Here is a 17,355-nt window from a genome sequence, read left to right on the forward strand (position 1 = left end):
TTCTGTTAACAGATGTGCAAGGTCCGTCTACATTGCAGTAAATATTACCTATGGCCTGGCAATATGGAGGTTGTACGTCCTGCAGAAAATGAACATGATTGAAATGGGGCAGTTGAGAAAGTGGTAAGCGAGCTAAAAGGAGCAGGTCACACACCTGTTAGGTACTGGAGAAGCTGCGCACTTATGACAGGAAGGGCAATTGGGCATCATGTTTTAGGCTCAAAAGCAAGCAAAAGGTTTTTATATTATTTGCTGACAGATTTTTGGAATTACAGGAAGAAAGTCATCCTCTTCTCCTCTTCCCCAGTGGTTGAGAGACACCCAATGAAGCGGCAGAGGCAGGTTTCATATCTATGCTTTTTTTTAATATTAATTCTGTTACACTACACACATCCAGTAACAATGATAAATACTGCAATGGAAATGTTAAAAAAATATTATACATGTTTCATGTCTTCCAAAAACCACATTTCAAAAATAAATTAATGCATAAACCTGTTGGTAAATCATAACAATAATAATAATAATAATAAAATAATACACAACTGAACGGATCTGTTTAAGGCAGTATTCTACATGATGGGAAAATGAGGACTGTGCTACATCGTTTGAATCAGAAAGCAAAAGTCAAGACAAACATTTGCTAGAAGACGGAGGCTGGCTTACTATGAGTGGGCATAAACCAATAGGAGAGAGTCCCAACTCCACCACCCTAAACCTGTTTCTGTGGCAAGGTTAAAAGGGCAGCGAGGCAATAGGTGTCTCCCAAAGCATTGCAGAACAGAGCCAAGCTTTAACACCCAACATGGATTTCCAATCAATCAATAGTTTAGACCAGCTATGCCCAAGCTAGTGCCCTCCTGATGTTCTGTACTACAATTCCCCGTCAGCTCCAGCCAGCTGAGATTGGGAAAGGCTGATTCAGACTGAGTACCCATCTCACTTTTGGTTGTCTGGCACACCCAAGAGCCAGACGTTGGTGGGAATTCAAAGCTTGGCTCGTGATCAGCAATGTATGTCAAGGGCTCCTCCTGCAGGAAGGGTCTCAGCAATTGATGCCCAGTCATCCAGGTTCTCTGGCCCTGCAGAACACAGTTCCGAGGAGGTGACACTCCTGAAAGGATTGGCATTTAAAGAGATGTTTTTCCAGTTTGGGAGCACAGACACAGGTAAGACGCATTTCCTCTAAGACTGCTTTCTCTCGAAGACACCACTTCCTCGGCAAATACGTTTACACACAATCAGTCATGGCACATATTACAGGGAGAACACAGAAGTCATGCACTGGATCATGTCCGCTGTACCAGAACAGCATCACGTCCTGATGTAGCAGCCCTGATAACTTTGCCACGGAGCAGAGTGGAGGGCAGGCGCGGTTCAGCAGATAGTGCAAAAAGGTAAAAACGAAAAAACGAAGGTCGCCTCGCCCTCCGCAAAATAAATAAAAAGGAAAACAGCTGCTTCCTGGGAGCTTCTTCCATGGGCAGGACCCCTCCACTTCTCCCAAATGAATTGTCGTGTGCGCAAAAAAAGGTCAGGGCAGATCTTACCCATCCGCCATTGGTAGTGAGCTTCAGGTTGCCCAAAAGCCACAGACAGATCAACTAAGACTTCCGAAAGAATTCCCAGAAAGGTAATTGCTACAACACAGGTTAAAAGAAACAACCATGAGTGAAGGATTGGCCGGGGTGAGGAGTGGAAAACAATTTGTAGCCACTTTTTATGTCCCACAGAGCCACTTGCAGCCACGGCAACCACCGAACGCACAAGACACCCAAGCAGCTGGTGTGGCTGCCATGTTTCTATGCGCACCCACGAAGGAACTGCGCACCAGACCCCTCCAACACATCACTGCGCTGTGGCGTGTCTCTCTTGGAATGTGTGGGGCAGCTGTTTCAGGGTGTTCAGGACAGGCCCTGAAATGTGCCAGAAATGTGAGGTTAGGAAAGAGCCAACTGGGAGGGCCATTTCAACAGAACAGACCTGGACTGTTGGGGGGGAGGTTTGGGGGGCGAGTGGGAAAGAAAACATTAACTGTGAAAAATCAAGGTGTGAATGATGGATTTGTGCAATTTAACAAGGCTTGTGAGTCTAGAACTAACCACTGGACACGGATACCAAGGTTTACCTGTGACAACTAAATTACACTTGTACGGCTCTTGCGGCCATTCAATCACCCCCTATTTGCCTGCAACTCCTCTAGTTCTCTCTAAACTTTTGTTTAGAAACAGAGGGGGATATGTGGCATGGCGTCCTACGATTTTGTGTTTTCACCTAACCCCCTCACTGCAGCACATAAATAGAGGGACCCTGATCTTGCCTACGTACAACACAGAGCTTTACTCAAGGGTGCCGTGACATGTCACAGTATCTCCCAGTTTGCCAGAGCTGCTGCAAATGCCAGTTGGAACTGGTGGGCTCAGCCAGGCAGAGAAGAGACTCCTGGCTGTGCTTGTGACAGATCCAAGAGTTTTCAGAGAACAGCTGCCATCACTGAACAAGAAGCCCAACGGGAGACAGTGCTCAGACAACCTGTCTCCCTGCCTGTCTAATAGCTGCAGAGTGTTCAGCAGTCACCTGTTGGCACTTGCTCCCAGCTACAGAAGCAGTTGAGAAAGAGAGTTTGGTTCCTCCCTCCAATAGGACAGGAACACAGAACAACACAGAGTGGAGACTGCAACCCAAAGGGAGACAGAAGCAGTCAGTAGTGTATAAGGGCAAGGATCCAAAGATCAACTAAGATGAGACAGAATCCCTTAAGCCAAGGGAAGACTGCATCCAGACTGCTTGTTTTGAAGTACAGTGGTAACTTGGTTCTCAAACTTAATCCGTTCCGGGAGTCGGTTCGATTCCCGAAACCGCTTGGAAACCAAGGCACGACTTCTGATTGGCTGCAGGAGCTTCCTGCACTCAAGCGGAAGCCGTGGAAGCTGCGTCGGACGTCCGACTTCTGAAAAACGTTCACAAACCTGAACGCCCACTTCCGGGTTTGCGGCGTTCAGGAGCTGATTTGTTTGGGAGCCAAGTCGTTTGAGTACCAAGGTAGCACTGTACAACCATGTCAAGCCAAGAGGAAAGGGCAATCAATGCTCTGCTTGAATGCTCCCCCAGCGGTGAGTTTTGAATAGGGCACAGCAAGATCAAGTACTTCTAAAAGCTTACATGGAATTCTCCAGCAATGCAGCTGAGGGCTGCCCCCACTCACTCCACAACAGTCAAGCGATCCTTAGTTTGGCATGACCAGATTACGTCCTTACTGATCTCCAAATGTACATCTGTATAGTATCCTCTGTGTAATACCAATGAACAAGAGATAGGTTCTTTCCCGGTAGTTACCGGCTCACTTAGCTCTCAAGTTAAAAGCACCAAGCAGCGTTGGTGGCTCTCAATGCCAGCTCTGCATTTTGGGTACTGATGTAGCCCTCCCTCTTCCTGTGGGATCAGAAACATCCCTCACGGACCGACCGACCGACCGACCCCTACTTATGTCATTGCTTTGCGTTAAGTTTTCCTTGAGATGTTCACTCTTGTTGAGCACAGATCAGAGCAGTCCCAACAAGGTCATGTGTGCTAAGGTTGTGATGAAAAGGGATGGAACTGATGCAGAAAGCGGTTAGGATTTCTTTTAAAAGTTTCAGGTGTGTGACAAATGGATAAAGTAATCTCAGTGCTTTTTTCACAAGGAGCCAAGGACCAAAGAGACCAGAGAGACTGGCTTATTTAGAGTTTGCAGAGGCCCTAAAAGATGGCATCTTTAAGAAGGCATCAGATGTCCGGATGTGTAACATGGAAAGCACAGACATGTGAGACTGAGCATCCCTTCAGCATGTGAGATTTCTCCCAGAGCATCAGCCTGTCTCCAGCATGAATTTTAATGAGTTGTATCATAATCTTGGTCTCCCTTGATGTCAGACGACTTCTTAGATAATAATTTGTTGCTATGGAAACAGCTGTGTCACAGCCAAATCGTCTATCATGAAGTTGAAAAACTAAGCTCCGTTTTCCCTTAAAGATAACCACTGGAAGAACCCTTGGGTCTCTCCTACAGGCACAAACAAGTGCGGGATTCGGAAAATAGCGGAAGTCTACTTGATATGACGGATTAAAAGAATTGCAGTGATGATGAAGAATGCAAAGAGGAAATTGTAAACTGCAATTCACAGACTCTGAAGCAGCCACCGACTCTGAGAAGTGGCTTGGTGAAAAACTACAGGTCCCAGAATGCAAGACAGGGCCACAGTTTGCTGACTTACTTGAATCTTGATGGAGGCAAATCTGCAAGAAGCTGCCTGCTATGCAGACGGAATCCTTCCGCATGAGACTCTAAGGTGCTGGAATGCAGAAGAGCAAAACCTACAAAGTGGCTTTACTTTTCAGAAGCCACTTTTGACATATTTTGTGCAAGACAAAAACAATTACATGCTCCCAAATGACATGTCTACATGTAACTTCATGTACATGAAGCAAACCTACAGGAATCCTCAATACAGTCGTACCTTGGATCCTGAACACCTTGGTATTCAGGTGTTTTGGCTCCCAAACGCTGCAAACCTGGAATTGAGTGTTCCGGTTTGCAAACGTTCTTTGGAACCAGAACGTCTGACAGGGCTTCCGACTGGCAGCAGGAGCTTCTTGCAGCCAATTAGAAGCCACGCTTTGGTTTCTGAATGTTTTGGAACAGATTCCATTAGACTTCCAAGGTACGACTGTGTAAAATGACTGTGAGGCCATGCTTTGGGTGTAATGGAGCAACTCTTCCAGTCCTGTTGTATGTATGAAAAGAGGCTGAGAGCAAAAAGGATCCAGGTATTACCAAGTTCTGAGCACAAGAGGGAAGGGGGTAAGCAAAGAACAGGAGACCTGAAAGGTATAGTGCCATGTCCAAAAATTAGTAACATGCAACAAGGCATATTTCATTATCTATTTAGAGTAGCCACATTTCCGCCAGGTTTAGAAAATAATAATAACAACAGACTCAAGAAGGGGCTTGAAATACAAGAGAACTGAATATTGCAACTTAGTTTGTTGTGCACACAAGAAAGGAGGAATTTTCATGTTCCTCATGTGCTGGCTACCCCAAGGATCCTGCTGGTTATTCTGTTCTCCTACTTCCTGTGCCCTGGGGGTTCACTGTCCCTCTTTGTCTTTCCCTCTAGCTGTTCAGGAGGCTGCACTGCTGAGAGGTCAAGAGCAGCATGGGCCGCAGGAATGCAGAGACGCCATTCCGGCCACCCACAGAAGACATTCTGGCCAAGCTACCTGCAGGGGCCCAGACTGCCTTCTCTCTTTTGTCTCTGTGCTGCAACCTGCCATTATGTATGCAATCAATTCCAATGTCGCTGCAGGAAGCTGGAATGCTGGGATTGTATTCAATGAAGTCGCTGCATGACTGCAATTGCTTCTGCTCATGTAACAGGAATTCCACTCCCTTTCCTCCTTGCATGTACTACTGCAATCACGTTCTCCGGGCCGCAAAAAATGCTCTGGAGGGTTGGGTGAACCCCCAGAGCATATGGGGGGGGTGTGGCGGCATGGGGGAGATGAGAAGTTCCATTGTTTGAGCTAAAGTTGTTCAATTCTAGCAATGCATTTGCTGTATACAATTTTTGGTGTCCTGGGAGAGATGGACTATTTTTATCAGCAATTTCTGCTTCTTGTACCCACTGACTGGGAACAGCTTCTGTGGTCTCTTTGACGAAAGCAGCTAACCACTCCTGCTGTTTTGATTAGAAGACTCATTGGTTTCCCTCAAGGTGGAGCCAAGAGATACTACCCACTTCAATCTGGCTGCAAGCACTGTTGGGTTTTCTACCGTAAGAAGCTTTTCGTTCCAGGAAGCACCCTAGAGCCCAAGAGTAGGATCCACAGCTCCACTGCATGAAAAAAATATGGCCCTTAGACGTTATGCAGCAGGAAAAGTCAGAACTTCCACCAGCTGTGGAGGCTGAGACTTTATATCGTGGGTACGTAGGTAGAAATACACCTTGGGATGGAAGCCTGGTTAAAATCAGCCGCTGCTTCAAATCTTCAGAAGGTTTTGGGTTGTGGGGAGAGGAAGGGAGATGCCCGACAGGCAGAATATTGCCCAGAGCAACTTGTGGGAAGGGATGCCCCATTTCACATATTTCCCCCCAACAGCACCAGAAACAAGAAGCCAATATCCAAGTGCATTCAAAATGAGGACATAAGCTTACCATTAATTAAGACTGAATGACTAATGAGGGCTTGCAGGTTAAATGTACATTTGCAGCATTTAAGCTAGCAGATATTTGCATGGCCACAAGTGAAAACGGGCCCTTCCTTTATGCTATTTGATGCTCTAATGTAAATCAAGGCAGTCCAGAAAGGCTTTGAGATCAAAATATCTATAGACACCAAATCCTCTTCCTTCCAGAATACCATCCTGCTCATGGGGAGTGTGATCCAACTGGAACAAATTCTTCCCAAACAGGACTGTCTGGGGTGGCAAGCTCTTCCTACTTCAGGATTTCCAAAAGGCAAATGAATCTTCCCGAGTATGTTCTCTTCCTTCCACCCCCACCTGAATTACAGAGCTAGGAAGCAGTTAGGTACATCCCCACAACCTATGGGTGTGTCTCTTCCCTTCTTTAAAATCTGAAGCTAAAATGTGAAAGATGGAAAAATGACTGCTCAGAGCCAAGGCCTGCATGTTGCAGAGACTGAGAGGCAGCCATAATGTAAACTCCTTAATTTCTATAAAGCTGCTTCAAGTTTCTTAGAAGGCCCTTTGCCACATCCGTTTTCAAGCATAACCCGAAGATGAAAAGTCTGGAGGCAAACACAGGAAGCACGTGCTGCAGATATATCATCTTTCGCCAATCAGGTGCCCTCCAGCAGTTGGGCTATACAAAGATGTGCTGTTTAGAACTGATGGAGGCCTATAGTCCCGCAACATGTGGATGGCACCAGCTTGGCCGAGGCTGATATGCCCATTGAGGTGCTGTGGTGGGCTGAACTGATGCCCAGCTTGGTCTCTGTGCATTGTGTGAGATGGCCCGAAGAAACTGCAATATAGCAGGATTGTTGGCAAGCTTTCTGTGGCAGCCGCATGGGCTTCAGTCAATACATTCAGCTTTCCTGATGGCAACACCGCATCACTTATTCTCCCCCACTCTTGTATCCACCCCCCTCCTCAGAAAACATACAGACACAAAGCCTAGGAGCCAGGAGAAGCCAAAAGGTTTTTTTTTTGTTTTTTTCCGTTTTATGTCTCTGCACTGACCTCACTAAAATTGTGCCACTACTGAGGATTTTGGTGAAGAAGGAAAAGAGAACTGCTGTGGAATGCACACACCAGGGGGAACAGCTCACAGGTAAGTAAAATAACGTGTAGGACAAATATTTTCAAATCTCATCTCTTCTATGCACACACGAAAAAGGTTAAATTCAAAGCACAGCCCTTCTTGTCACAATCCAAAAGGCTGGTGGAAAATAGAAGTAGTAAGAAAATAAAAACTAGGGATTGCGCACTATCAACTTAAAATACTGTGTGCAAATTAAATATGGATTAGTTAATCTCTGGGAAGAAGCTCTTAAAAGGAATTAAAATGTGTTTTCGAAATCAATCATCCTAGGCCTAGGTATTATTTCTGATAAGGTAGTTTCACTCCAAGTTCAGAGTTTTCAGTCTCTGCTGGGCTGCCATTCACCACTTGCAGCTCATTTGTTGCTGCGTTTAGGTCTTTGCAATCTCCCTTAATTTCAAACACCTAGCTCAGTACCCAAAATCCAGGTGGCACTTCCCTACCCCCAAATCTCAACGAGGCAATCTTTGTTTTCATTTGCAACCCTTCCTGCTCCTTATTTCTCCTGTTCTGGAACAACAAATGGGAGTGACAGTGGCCTTTCAACCAATACTCTTCTGGAAAGAGCAGAGATCACTCTGCATATTGACACAAGGACGACCTGCATGGAATACTGGGATATGTAGTCTCCCCAGGTGACAATACTGCATTGGATGGGAGGAGACTGCAACCCACTTCTTTGTTCTCTAACAGATTTGTGGCAATTCACAAGCACAGCTCCAGTGGAAAGTCTACATGGGGCAAAAAACTTGGCATTCCGAGGAACGGGGCAAACTAATTTGTCGTGTGCTTATGGCGTTCGAAGCTTGGCCAATAGAGCCCTCTAAAGAGGTAGAGTATCAAATCATATTTTTTTTAAAGGCAAAGAGCTCACCTGTTTTGTTACAAAGCTTGACACAACCTGAGTCAGCAAGCAGAGTAATACAGGGGTTAATCAAATCTGCCAATTTGCTTCCTGCATGCCTCCATCACCACTGATGGTCTGTGGCCATACAAATGCTGGAAAAGTTTCCCAAAGCACCAAACTGGCTAGCCATGCTGACAACTGATGGGACACTTCTCCAGGCACCAGTCTGTCAATGATGGCAATGTGATGCTGGTGTCAAGACAGCAACACAGGCACTGTATGATGAGCAGCAGAAGCAAGGACGGTCCCTTTCCCTCCCTGGCTTAGAAGTTTCACTTTGTGGCAATCAAAACACCTGGCTCTTGGGAGCTGAAGAGCCACTCACGAGTTTGGGTGTGTGTTTGGGTGAGCCAACACCTTAAGATCAATCTCTTGCATGCGCAGAGCACACACAGCCTCTGGGATTAGCTCTACACAACGCCAGGCCACGAAAGGGCAGAAGCTTGACCAACACAGCCTGTGTGGTCCCTGGAGCCAGAAAAATCTCATTCCGCTAATGCAGGCAGGGGCACACAGCCAACAGCAAAGCATCTCTTTCGTTGCCATTAAAAGGGTATGGGTACGCGGACTTTGTCTCAAAAGTCATACAAATGCTTCTCAACTCCCATTCATGGGAACTTCAGGCAACACTTTAAACCTGATAAACTACATGGTGTTTTGCTTTGCTTTTTTACAATGACAGGCTGGTATTCAGGATTGCAAACACAAGCAAAGGACAAAAAAGGGTAGACTTGATTTTTCAGTAAATGTTCTCTTATTAGGCTGTGCAATGCATTATCCTTTGCTTAACGCTTCTTATTTGGAAGCACGTTGCAAATGCAACTTTTCTTGCCATTTGCATCTATATAATCAGTATTTTTTTTTATGTTGATTCTTCCGAGCTGACTAGATCTTCCCTTCCTGTACTTCACTCCTGATCCCACCTCCTTATTCAGGGCCAGTCCATCACAGAAGACGTAGGCTCCCCAGGATTGATTCCAGCTCGTTCTTTCATTTCTGGCCAGAGACATTTGCGTTTCAAACTCTGATTTCAACTCTTGCCCACTAGAGTGAACTTGGGGAGGGCTCACTGCAGCAGCCACATCTGATCTCCTCCACCCCCTCCAAACTCCTATATATGAATTTTACAAGCTGAGCCCAAGTCCAAAGGGATCCAATGGGCTTTCCAGACCAAGGAGCCGTATCTGGTTCACTTACTGTAGTTTTAAAATAAAAATGAGAAGAGGATCATAAAATGAATAAAATATATATATATTATTTTTTGGTTTCTCCTGGCTCCATGAACACAAAGAGGTGCACGTCCTACCATAGGAGGAAGCAATGGCTGTTAAGTTTTACAGTTATAGTGGAAAGCACTGATCAACCCTTGCCAGGCTTCCCTCATTACTGGATGTGGCAGGCAGTGGAGGAGGTGGCTTGACAGCACATGCAAGTGGGGTTGACCGACTTCGGAGGGATGAGGTCGAGGTCCTCGTCATCTGGGATCTCATCTAACCGGTAGCCATCCTTTAGCAGCTGGATGTTCAAGTCCTGGTTGATCTGCTGCAGACAAAGAGTCAACGAGTCAAGGAACTGACAGTCCAACATCATCTCCCATACCCAACATGGCTGAACGGCAATGGCCTGGTCCATTTTGAAAGAGACAAGTGCTAAGAGGGAAGCCACAGCTCTGCACAAGATGTCAAGTTCAATTCACAGCTTCTCCAATTCGGAGAAGGAAATCCTTCTGCCGGAGGGCCTAACCAGGTGAGGTTGAAATTACTGGTGCAAAGATCTTTCCCAGCCCTGCTACCAGAGAACCAAATGGATATGGAACATGACTTACTGATGTCCCTTCACATGTCAAAGAAAGAAACAACTTCCTGACTTTTAGAAGACATCTGAAAGCAGCTCTGTTTGGGGAGGTTTTTGATGTTTGATGTTTTATGGTGTTTGTATTGTTCTTCTGGGAGCCGCCCAAAGTGGCTGGGGAAACCCAGCCAGATGGGTGGGGTCTAAGTAACAAAATTATTATCATCATTACAGGCCTCCTAACTTACTTTTTACTTGAAATTTAAGCATGGTTGCCAAAGTTTCATTGACAGTTACTCATTTTTATTACCAACTCTGCTTTGGGTTTGTGTGTGTAATCCAACTAACATGCCCCATTAGCACAAGGATTTTCACTTATGCGGTGGGACACCCTCACCCCCAGCGTGCACCCTGAGTCTTCCTCAGAACTGCTCCAGAGGCTTGGAGGAATCACTAGAGCAGATTTAGCGGGCATGTGATGGTGGAATTCCCATTTGCAAGCGGAAAACATTGAGCTGATGTGTCACTTGTCTACTTTGGATACAAGAGTACAAGACATAGGACACACCAGATGATAAGACACACCTAGTTTTGGGGGGAGGAAAACAAGAAAAAAAATATTCTGAATCCCAGAAGCCAGAACAGCAAGAGGGATCTGGTTTCTGGGATAGCCTCTTGCTGTTCAGGCAAGTTGTGAAATACCGTATTTTTTGCTCTATAAGACGCACCAGACCATAAGACGCAACTATGTTTTGGAGGAGGAAAACAAGAAAAAAATATTCTGAATCCCAGAAGCCAGAACAGCAAGAGGGATCTGGCTTCTGGGATAGCCTCTTGCTGTTCAGGCTTCTGGGATAGCCGCCGAAGCCTCTCCCGGGCAGCGGGATGAAGGGCCCCCCCCCCGCCCAGAAGAGGCTGCGGGCGGCTAAGCTGCCCTCTGTCCCTTCCCCCCACCTCCCGCAAAAGCCAGCCAAGAGCCGTGCGCTCTTTAAAGCAGGCTTTTCTACAAGGTGGGAGAAGGATAGCCTGTTAGTGATGGCTGCTCCCTTTAAAGAGTGTGTGGAGCTGTTCTGGCTTCTGGGATAGCCCGTGAAGCCTCCGCAGGGCAGAGGGGTGCCTTCATCCCACTGCCCTGTGGAGGCTTTGCGCAGCTAAGCCAGAAGCTAGAACAGCGAGAGGGAGCGCTGCGCAGTGCCTGCATTCGCTCCATAAAACGCACACACATTTCCCCTTACTTTTTAGGAGGGAAAAAGTGTGTCTTTTAGAGCGAAAAATACGGTAGTCTGACAATAACATTTTTGGTAACACCTGAGATTTGAATGAGCTACATCAAGGTGTTGGCCTTAGGCTTCTTTCACTTCTGTGATAAAACTCTATAAAAGGTCTTCTCAGGCCACTCTCTGGATTTGGGCTGCAGAATTGGTTGCTTCAGTGGGTTGGTTGCTTCAGCGAAAGAAAACCACCACTAAGGGATACTGCCTTTGTCAAAACAGCAGTCAGAAATTTGCGTCCCTTCGGGAAAGAGAAAAATATTTCTAAATCTTACTAAGGGGAATGAATTGAAGGCACAGGAACTCACCTCAGCTGAAGAATATCCCGAGGAGGAATATCTGGACATGTCAAAGTCGTCATCACTGCAGAGGAAGAAAAAGCGCAATGAGGAAAGAGGACTCAGTGAGTGAGAGGGACCCTCCAGAGCTCACTGACCACATCACTCTTGTTCACAGAGTGAACATGAAGGCAGATTTGCAGGATCCACCAACAGCAGCACCTGCTTCCAAGAGTGACCACCCAGATGCCTCCAGGGAGCACTCAAGCAAGGCATGCCAGGTGATGCCTTTCTTCTCTTGTTGTTCCTCACACCTGACACTCATTCAGAAGGTACACTGTGCCTGAGTCTAGGAGTGGCTACTGGCAGGCCTCCCCCAGAAATTTGGGCACCTCCAGAGGACCTGTTTATTGAGCATTCCTCCAGAGCTACTTGCACAACGCTCATGTGGAAATTAGATTACAACCTGGTTTTTAATGACCACCCACATTTTTTTTGCAGGGAAATTATACAACAATGAGCATGCATCCTGATTTACTTATGGGGTCTCCCCGTTAATCATTCTTTTATTCCACACTGTTCAATGCATTTTGACTTCATTTTGCTATCCGCAAGAAGTCAGGCTCTTTTTGCAAATGGATTTGTTGTGTTAGGGAGACAAGCATTTTAACCCACTTAAACTGGATTTAATTTCCCAATAGGCAACTGAATCCCTCCTGTGAAATACAGACAATAAATAAAATTCCATGTTTTAGCTCTGGAGACTGAGAAACTTTGCCATGCTGGCCGGGCAAATTTGATTTGATCACAGTGGTATGTAAAATAGGAAAAGGTTCTCAGGAGATTTCTAAAAGAACAACTGTATTTTACTGCAATCATCTGAATCTATACCTGTCTGTGTCCAGTGCTACCAATGGCTTTTCATCAGGACTCTGGTCTAATGAGGAATAGCCTTTATTGGGAACAACCAGCCTGAAATTAAAAAGAAAACATTATACATGTCACCATGTAAACATTGAAAGCAGAAGTTCAGCAAGGAGCAAGGGTGTGTGAAGCTGTTCCTTTAGTTTCAGAATATCAGAGGACCTAGTATGGCAGGATGTGGAGATTAGGTAGAAGCTGCTGAGAGAAATCTAGTTCTAGGGATGCTGTAAAAGGAAGCATGAAACATCTGGCAAATATGGTCAGCTCTAGTGAATCCAGATACCTTACAGAATACAGGGGAGACTGGTGTGAGTAGTACATAGCCCCCTGTTTCCAACTACAATCTGAGTAACCCTCAAGGCATCAAGATTAGACTACTGTAATCTGGTACTCTCTTAGGTTTGGAAGCTGTATATTTGACGAACTGCCTCCTCTATGAACCTGACTGATAAGATCTTTGTTTGCTCCCCACTTATGGAATGTTTTCTCCAGAAGGCTCGCCTACTGGAGCCTTCCAGGATTTATTTATTCCATAAAATTTATATACCACTTGACTGTAAAAAAAACCCAAACACCTTTAAAGCAGTTTACAAAAAGAATAATGTATCACATCAATATTTTTCTTAATATCTAGACGTTTAAAACTAGTTAACTCCAATGGTGTTATCTGTTCATTTTATTTTTAAACATAGTATTTTAGTACTGTTTGGTTTTCTGAATTCTAAGCTGTCTTAGAATTTTGTAAAAAACAAAACAAAAAACAAACTACCACAAAGGAGCTTCCATGACTGAAGAAGATGCTCACACTTCAAAATTCTTCCCAAACCTTCACATTGTTGTAAACACTTTGGAACAAAAAGAGTACCTCAAAAAATGTATTATGGCATTAGCTTTCATGGACTATAATCCACATCGTCAGGTACACAAAGTTGTTGCCCACAGTGTGTCTGTGTGTGTGTGTGTGTGTGTGTGTGTGTGTGTCTCCTCCCTTCCTCCCCCTCATAAAAACACAGTTGTGGGGTGTGTAAACAGTGGGGTCAAATGGCAATGAAATGCAATATCTGACATTCAGTGACAATCACAACAGCATAATTGGAATTAACATTGCCCTTAAATTGCTAAATTAATTTGACCTTTGTAGTGGAACAGGAAACCCTTTTCGGTAATATTTTCCCATCCTTGTGGAGCTGAAATCTGCTTCAAAAGGCTGGACATTTTGCAGCTTTCTCACTTGTAGCTCTTACCTATACTAGGGAAAAGCTACACAATTGATCTCTTTCCCAGGCAGACACAATTATATCAGCAGGTGCTGATTTACCTCTTAACTCAAGCAGAACTATGGAGTCGTTTAACCCATTTTCTAAGCTAGTGGCTATTGACAAAACTCTACTCCCAAAAGAGTTCTGCATGAACAAAAGGACATGCCTACCCAAACTGAAGTCCACTGGTATGGTTTACAAATTAAGCACTTGAATATTGTGAAGTGGTCTACCTTGTTCGTGCCATCACATTGTTCTTCTTGGGCTGTTGGTTAACTGGGCTCCCCATGTTTCCATTTTTCAGGGACCCCTTACGAGCCAGCTCCCTCTGTTTCTCTGCAGAAGGAAGGCAGACATTAACATCCAAGTTAGCGAGGCTGCTTCTCCTTTGACGCTGATTAATTAAAGCAAGGTTAGCCACAGACTATCAATCCCGTTCTCTGAAAATCATCCTACCACTTCCACATTCTTGGTGGGCAAGGAAACAAAGGATGCTTGCAATCTCAAAGGAAAAGGGTCTTATGATTTTTGTTGCTTGGATGTGGGCTCCAGTGTGACCAAACAAAAGCTTTGCTTTGACACGCAGAACAGAAATGGTGCATTTCACTATTTGCGAAATACAGTAAACCCGCAACTTATGCACATTTAATGTGTGTTCATTCAGCTTTATAAACTTAGAAGGGGGATGGAAAGGAACTGGGGACTTTGGCAACCCTGCCTGCCATTGAACCCAAAGAGTTTTGAATCGACATGATTCTGGCTTTAGGCATAAGTTCCGGGACATAACCTCCATGTAAGTTACGGGCTTACTTTAATAATTCCAAGGGTCATTTCAGAGGTGGTAGGATACATTTCATAACCTCCATGAGAGGTTAGCCCTGCACTGCTGGTCCTGGGCTGGAGGAAAATACCTGAAATTGATTTTACTTACCCCCACACGTTGTTGCTGTCTATAGCAGGGGTGGCCAACTTCCAAGAGACTGCGATCTACTCACAGAATTAAAAACTGGCAGTGATCTACCCCCGTTTTTTAGGGGTTCAGGTCAAAGTTGCTGAGCTTTTTTTACGGAGGGGAAAAGCCACCTTTTATTTATTGGGGGTTAAGGTCACAGCTGAGGTTTTTTTAGAGAAGGGGGAAGATGAAGTTGCAAGTTGCTTTGCTTATTTTAGGGAGAGGGAATGCCACATTTTTTAAGTATTTTGGGGAGAAAGAGAAACAGCAACAAAAGGATCGCTGGGGGAAAAACAGCCTCGGTTTGTAAACTCCATATTCCATTCTCCAACAATGGAGTGCGGGGCCAGAAGGGGACCAGGGATCGACCACGATCAACAAAAACATCGCAGGAATCTACCAGTAGATCGCAATCAATCTGTTGGACATCCCTGGTCTATAGCAACAGGAACATAGAAATTGCTTAGGAGGTACCTGCACATTTTGCCCTATACCTTACTTTCTAGGAGGGCTAGAGACTTCCTTTTTTTAAAAAAAGGTCAGGGACACCTGCCGAACAGCACTACTTCTACTGGTGTTGGTTGCTTTAGTGTATTATATTAATCTGTATTTGTGAGCTACATTATAATAAAAAATACTTGAAAAGAGAAATAATTGTAAGGTCTCGATCTATCAAGGCTGTTTCCGTGTCGGTCTCAAGGAAGCGTTGTCACATGCGACACATCCGACGCAGAGTTAACACACCTTACAAAAGCAACATGGATTCTTAGGTAATTTTCACACAATAGCACATCATTTCATTTGACTGACAGCTCAACACACAGCATTGTAAAGTTTTGCTCCAAACAAATGCGACATATGAAGAATTTGTAAGTGCCATGCAAGCAGATGAAAACAGAATGGTAAACCAAAAGAGAGGGTTGGTTTGAGACACACAGAGAGAAAGCATCCTGTTCTCACAGTTCTGCGTGGCTTGTTAATAAGGAGGTGAAAGGAAGGGCAATGCAAGGCCTTCAGGGAATTACAAAGCCTTGCGCTTGTCTGCAATTCAACATCAGGAAAAGGACGGCGAAAGGCCACGGTTGTTTCCTGACCTGCTATGTTCTTTTGTTGGCAGCTTAAAGCCTTTCACTCAGAGGAGAAGCACAGCATTTAGTTTTTTTAGCATGATGCAGGAGGGTCAGCCCTGCGAGAAGAGTACCCTTCATTATGCCCTGCCATAAAAGGGATGGCAGTCAGTGAAGTAAAGTGATTTGTGTTGGCAAGAACTGCATCCAAATTGTGCTGCCAGTCATGCCTGTACCCCCTACCCCGGTTACATACTATAAGAGACAGTTTCCCCTTCTAGCTGAAGCAAGAGCAACCATGATGATGAGGCAGCTTGCCAGACTTAATTCCTCACTGATCTACGTACCGACTAAGTTCAGAGCAACTTACTTGACTTATTTTTATTTAGGAAATGCTTTAATCGCTTCCTACAAAGCTATATTATATTATTTGCTTTACATTCAAATGACTATCAGTGTACAAAACAGAACTCAAATGCAATACAATATGTAGCCAAACAAAAAACTAATAATGCTATACTATTCAACCACAACTGAACACCCATCCACATTCCTCCATTCAGAATCCCAGCTAGTCACTTTGCCTAACAAAGACTAAATGGAAATAAATTTCAAATGGAAGGCATCTTCTATCTCATCTCCCGCCTGGAGCAGAACATTTGCTCCCTCCCTGCCTCACACCCAGGAGGCAGCCGGGTGCGTGTGTGTCTGAGCTCTGCACAGATAAGAAAGTTATCTCATCAATATAGCTCAGCCTGGTTATAAGATTATCAGGCCAACAATTATAACCTCCATGCCTTCCAAAGGAAAACAAATAGCAAACATAGCAGGGAAGGGGGAAATTGGATTAAAATACAACTACCACCTCACATGTTGTTTGGCCTGGTACTATGCCCATCATTATGACAATTGGGGGGGGGGGAGTTCATGCACTGTGCCAAAACTCACTTCAACAGCCCCTTCCTAAGTCATTCAGTGTTGGGGGATAGGGGGACAGCAGGCTTTGCCCTTCCTATTGCAGTGGCTCCTAGATGACGGTTTCCTCTTTCCCATAGGTGAGGAGGACCATCTGCTGCTTAAAAAGGTAAAGGTAAAGGTACCCCTGCCCGTATGGGCCAGTTGTGTCCGACTCTAGGGTTGTGCGCCCATCTCACTTAAGAGGCCGGGGGCCAGCGCTGTCCGAAGACACTTCCGGGTCACGTGGCCAGCGCGACAAGCTGCATCTGGCAAGCCAGCGCAGCACACGGAAACGCCGTTTACCTTCCCGCTAGTAAGTGGTCCCTATTTATCTACTTGCACCCGGGGGTGCTTTCAAACTGCTAGGTTGGCAGGCGCTGGGACTGAGCAGTGGGAGCACACCCCGCCGCGGGGATTCGAACCGCCGACCTGAAGATCGGCAAGTCCTAGGCGGTGAGGTTTTACCCACAACGCCACCCGCGTCCCATCTGTTGCTTAGGGATACTTAAAACTTGCATTTACACAAAACCAAGTCTCACTCTCATTTGCATAATTCCATCCGAAACTCAAAACCAAGCCTGCTCTCATCTGCATAAAGGTAAAGGGACCCCTAACCATTAGGTC

The 17,355-nt window shown here is 45.3% G+C and overlaps 1 protein-coding gene across 2 annotated transcripts in view; it reads right to left on the reverse strand.

Moving 5' to 3' along the window:
• Window positions 1-9,467: 9,467 nt before the first annotated feature.
• FAM219A (family with sequence similarity 219 member A) overlaps window positions 9,468-17,355 on the reverse strand; it is a 55,059-nt gene continuing 47,171 nt past the window's right edge. The window contains exons 3-6 of one of the 2 annotated variants that reach the window (XM_081930060.1): window positions 13,989-14,091; window positions 12,464-12,544; window positions 11,603-11,657; window positions 9,468-9,771 (exon numbers count right to left, since the gene is read on the reverse strand). In XM_081930060.1, coding sequence (XP_081786186.1) covers window positions 9,616-9,771; window positions 11,603-11,657; window positions 12,464-12,544; window positions 13,989-14,091 — 395 coding nt within the window. In that variant the 3' untranslated portion in view covers window positions 9,468-9,615. Of the gene's footprint in view, window positions 9,775-11,602; window positions 11,658-12,463; window positions 12,545-13,988; window positions 14,092-17,355 lie in introns of both variants that reach the window. The other variant, XM_081930059.1, reaches the window with a different exon arrangement.

The sequence above is a fragment of the Podarcis melisellensis genome (assembly GCF_964234715.1).
Source record: "Podarcis melisellensis genome assembly, chromosome: 11".
NCBI classification, from domain to species: Eukaryota; Metazoa; Chordata; class Lepidosauria; order Squamata; family Lacertidae; genus Podarcis; species Podarcis melisellensis.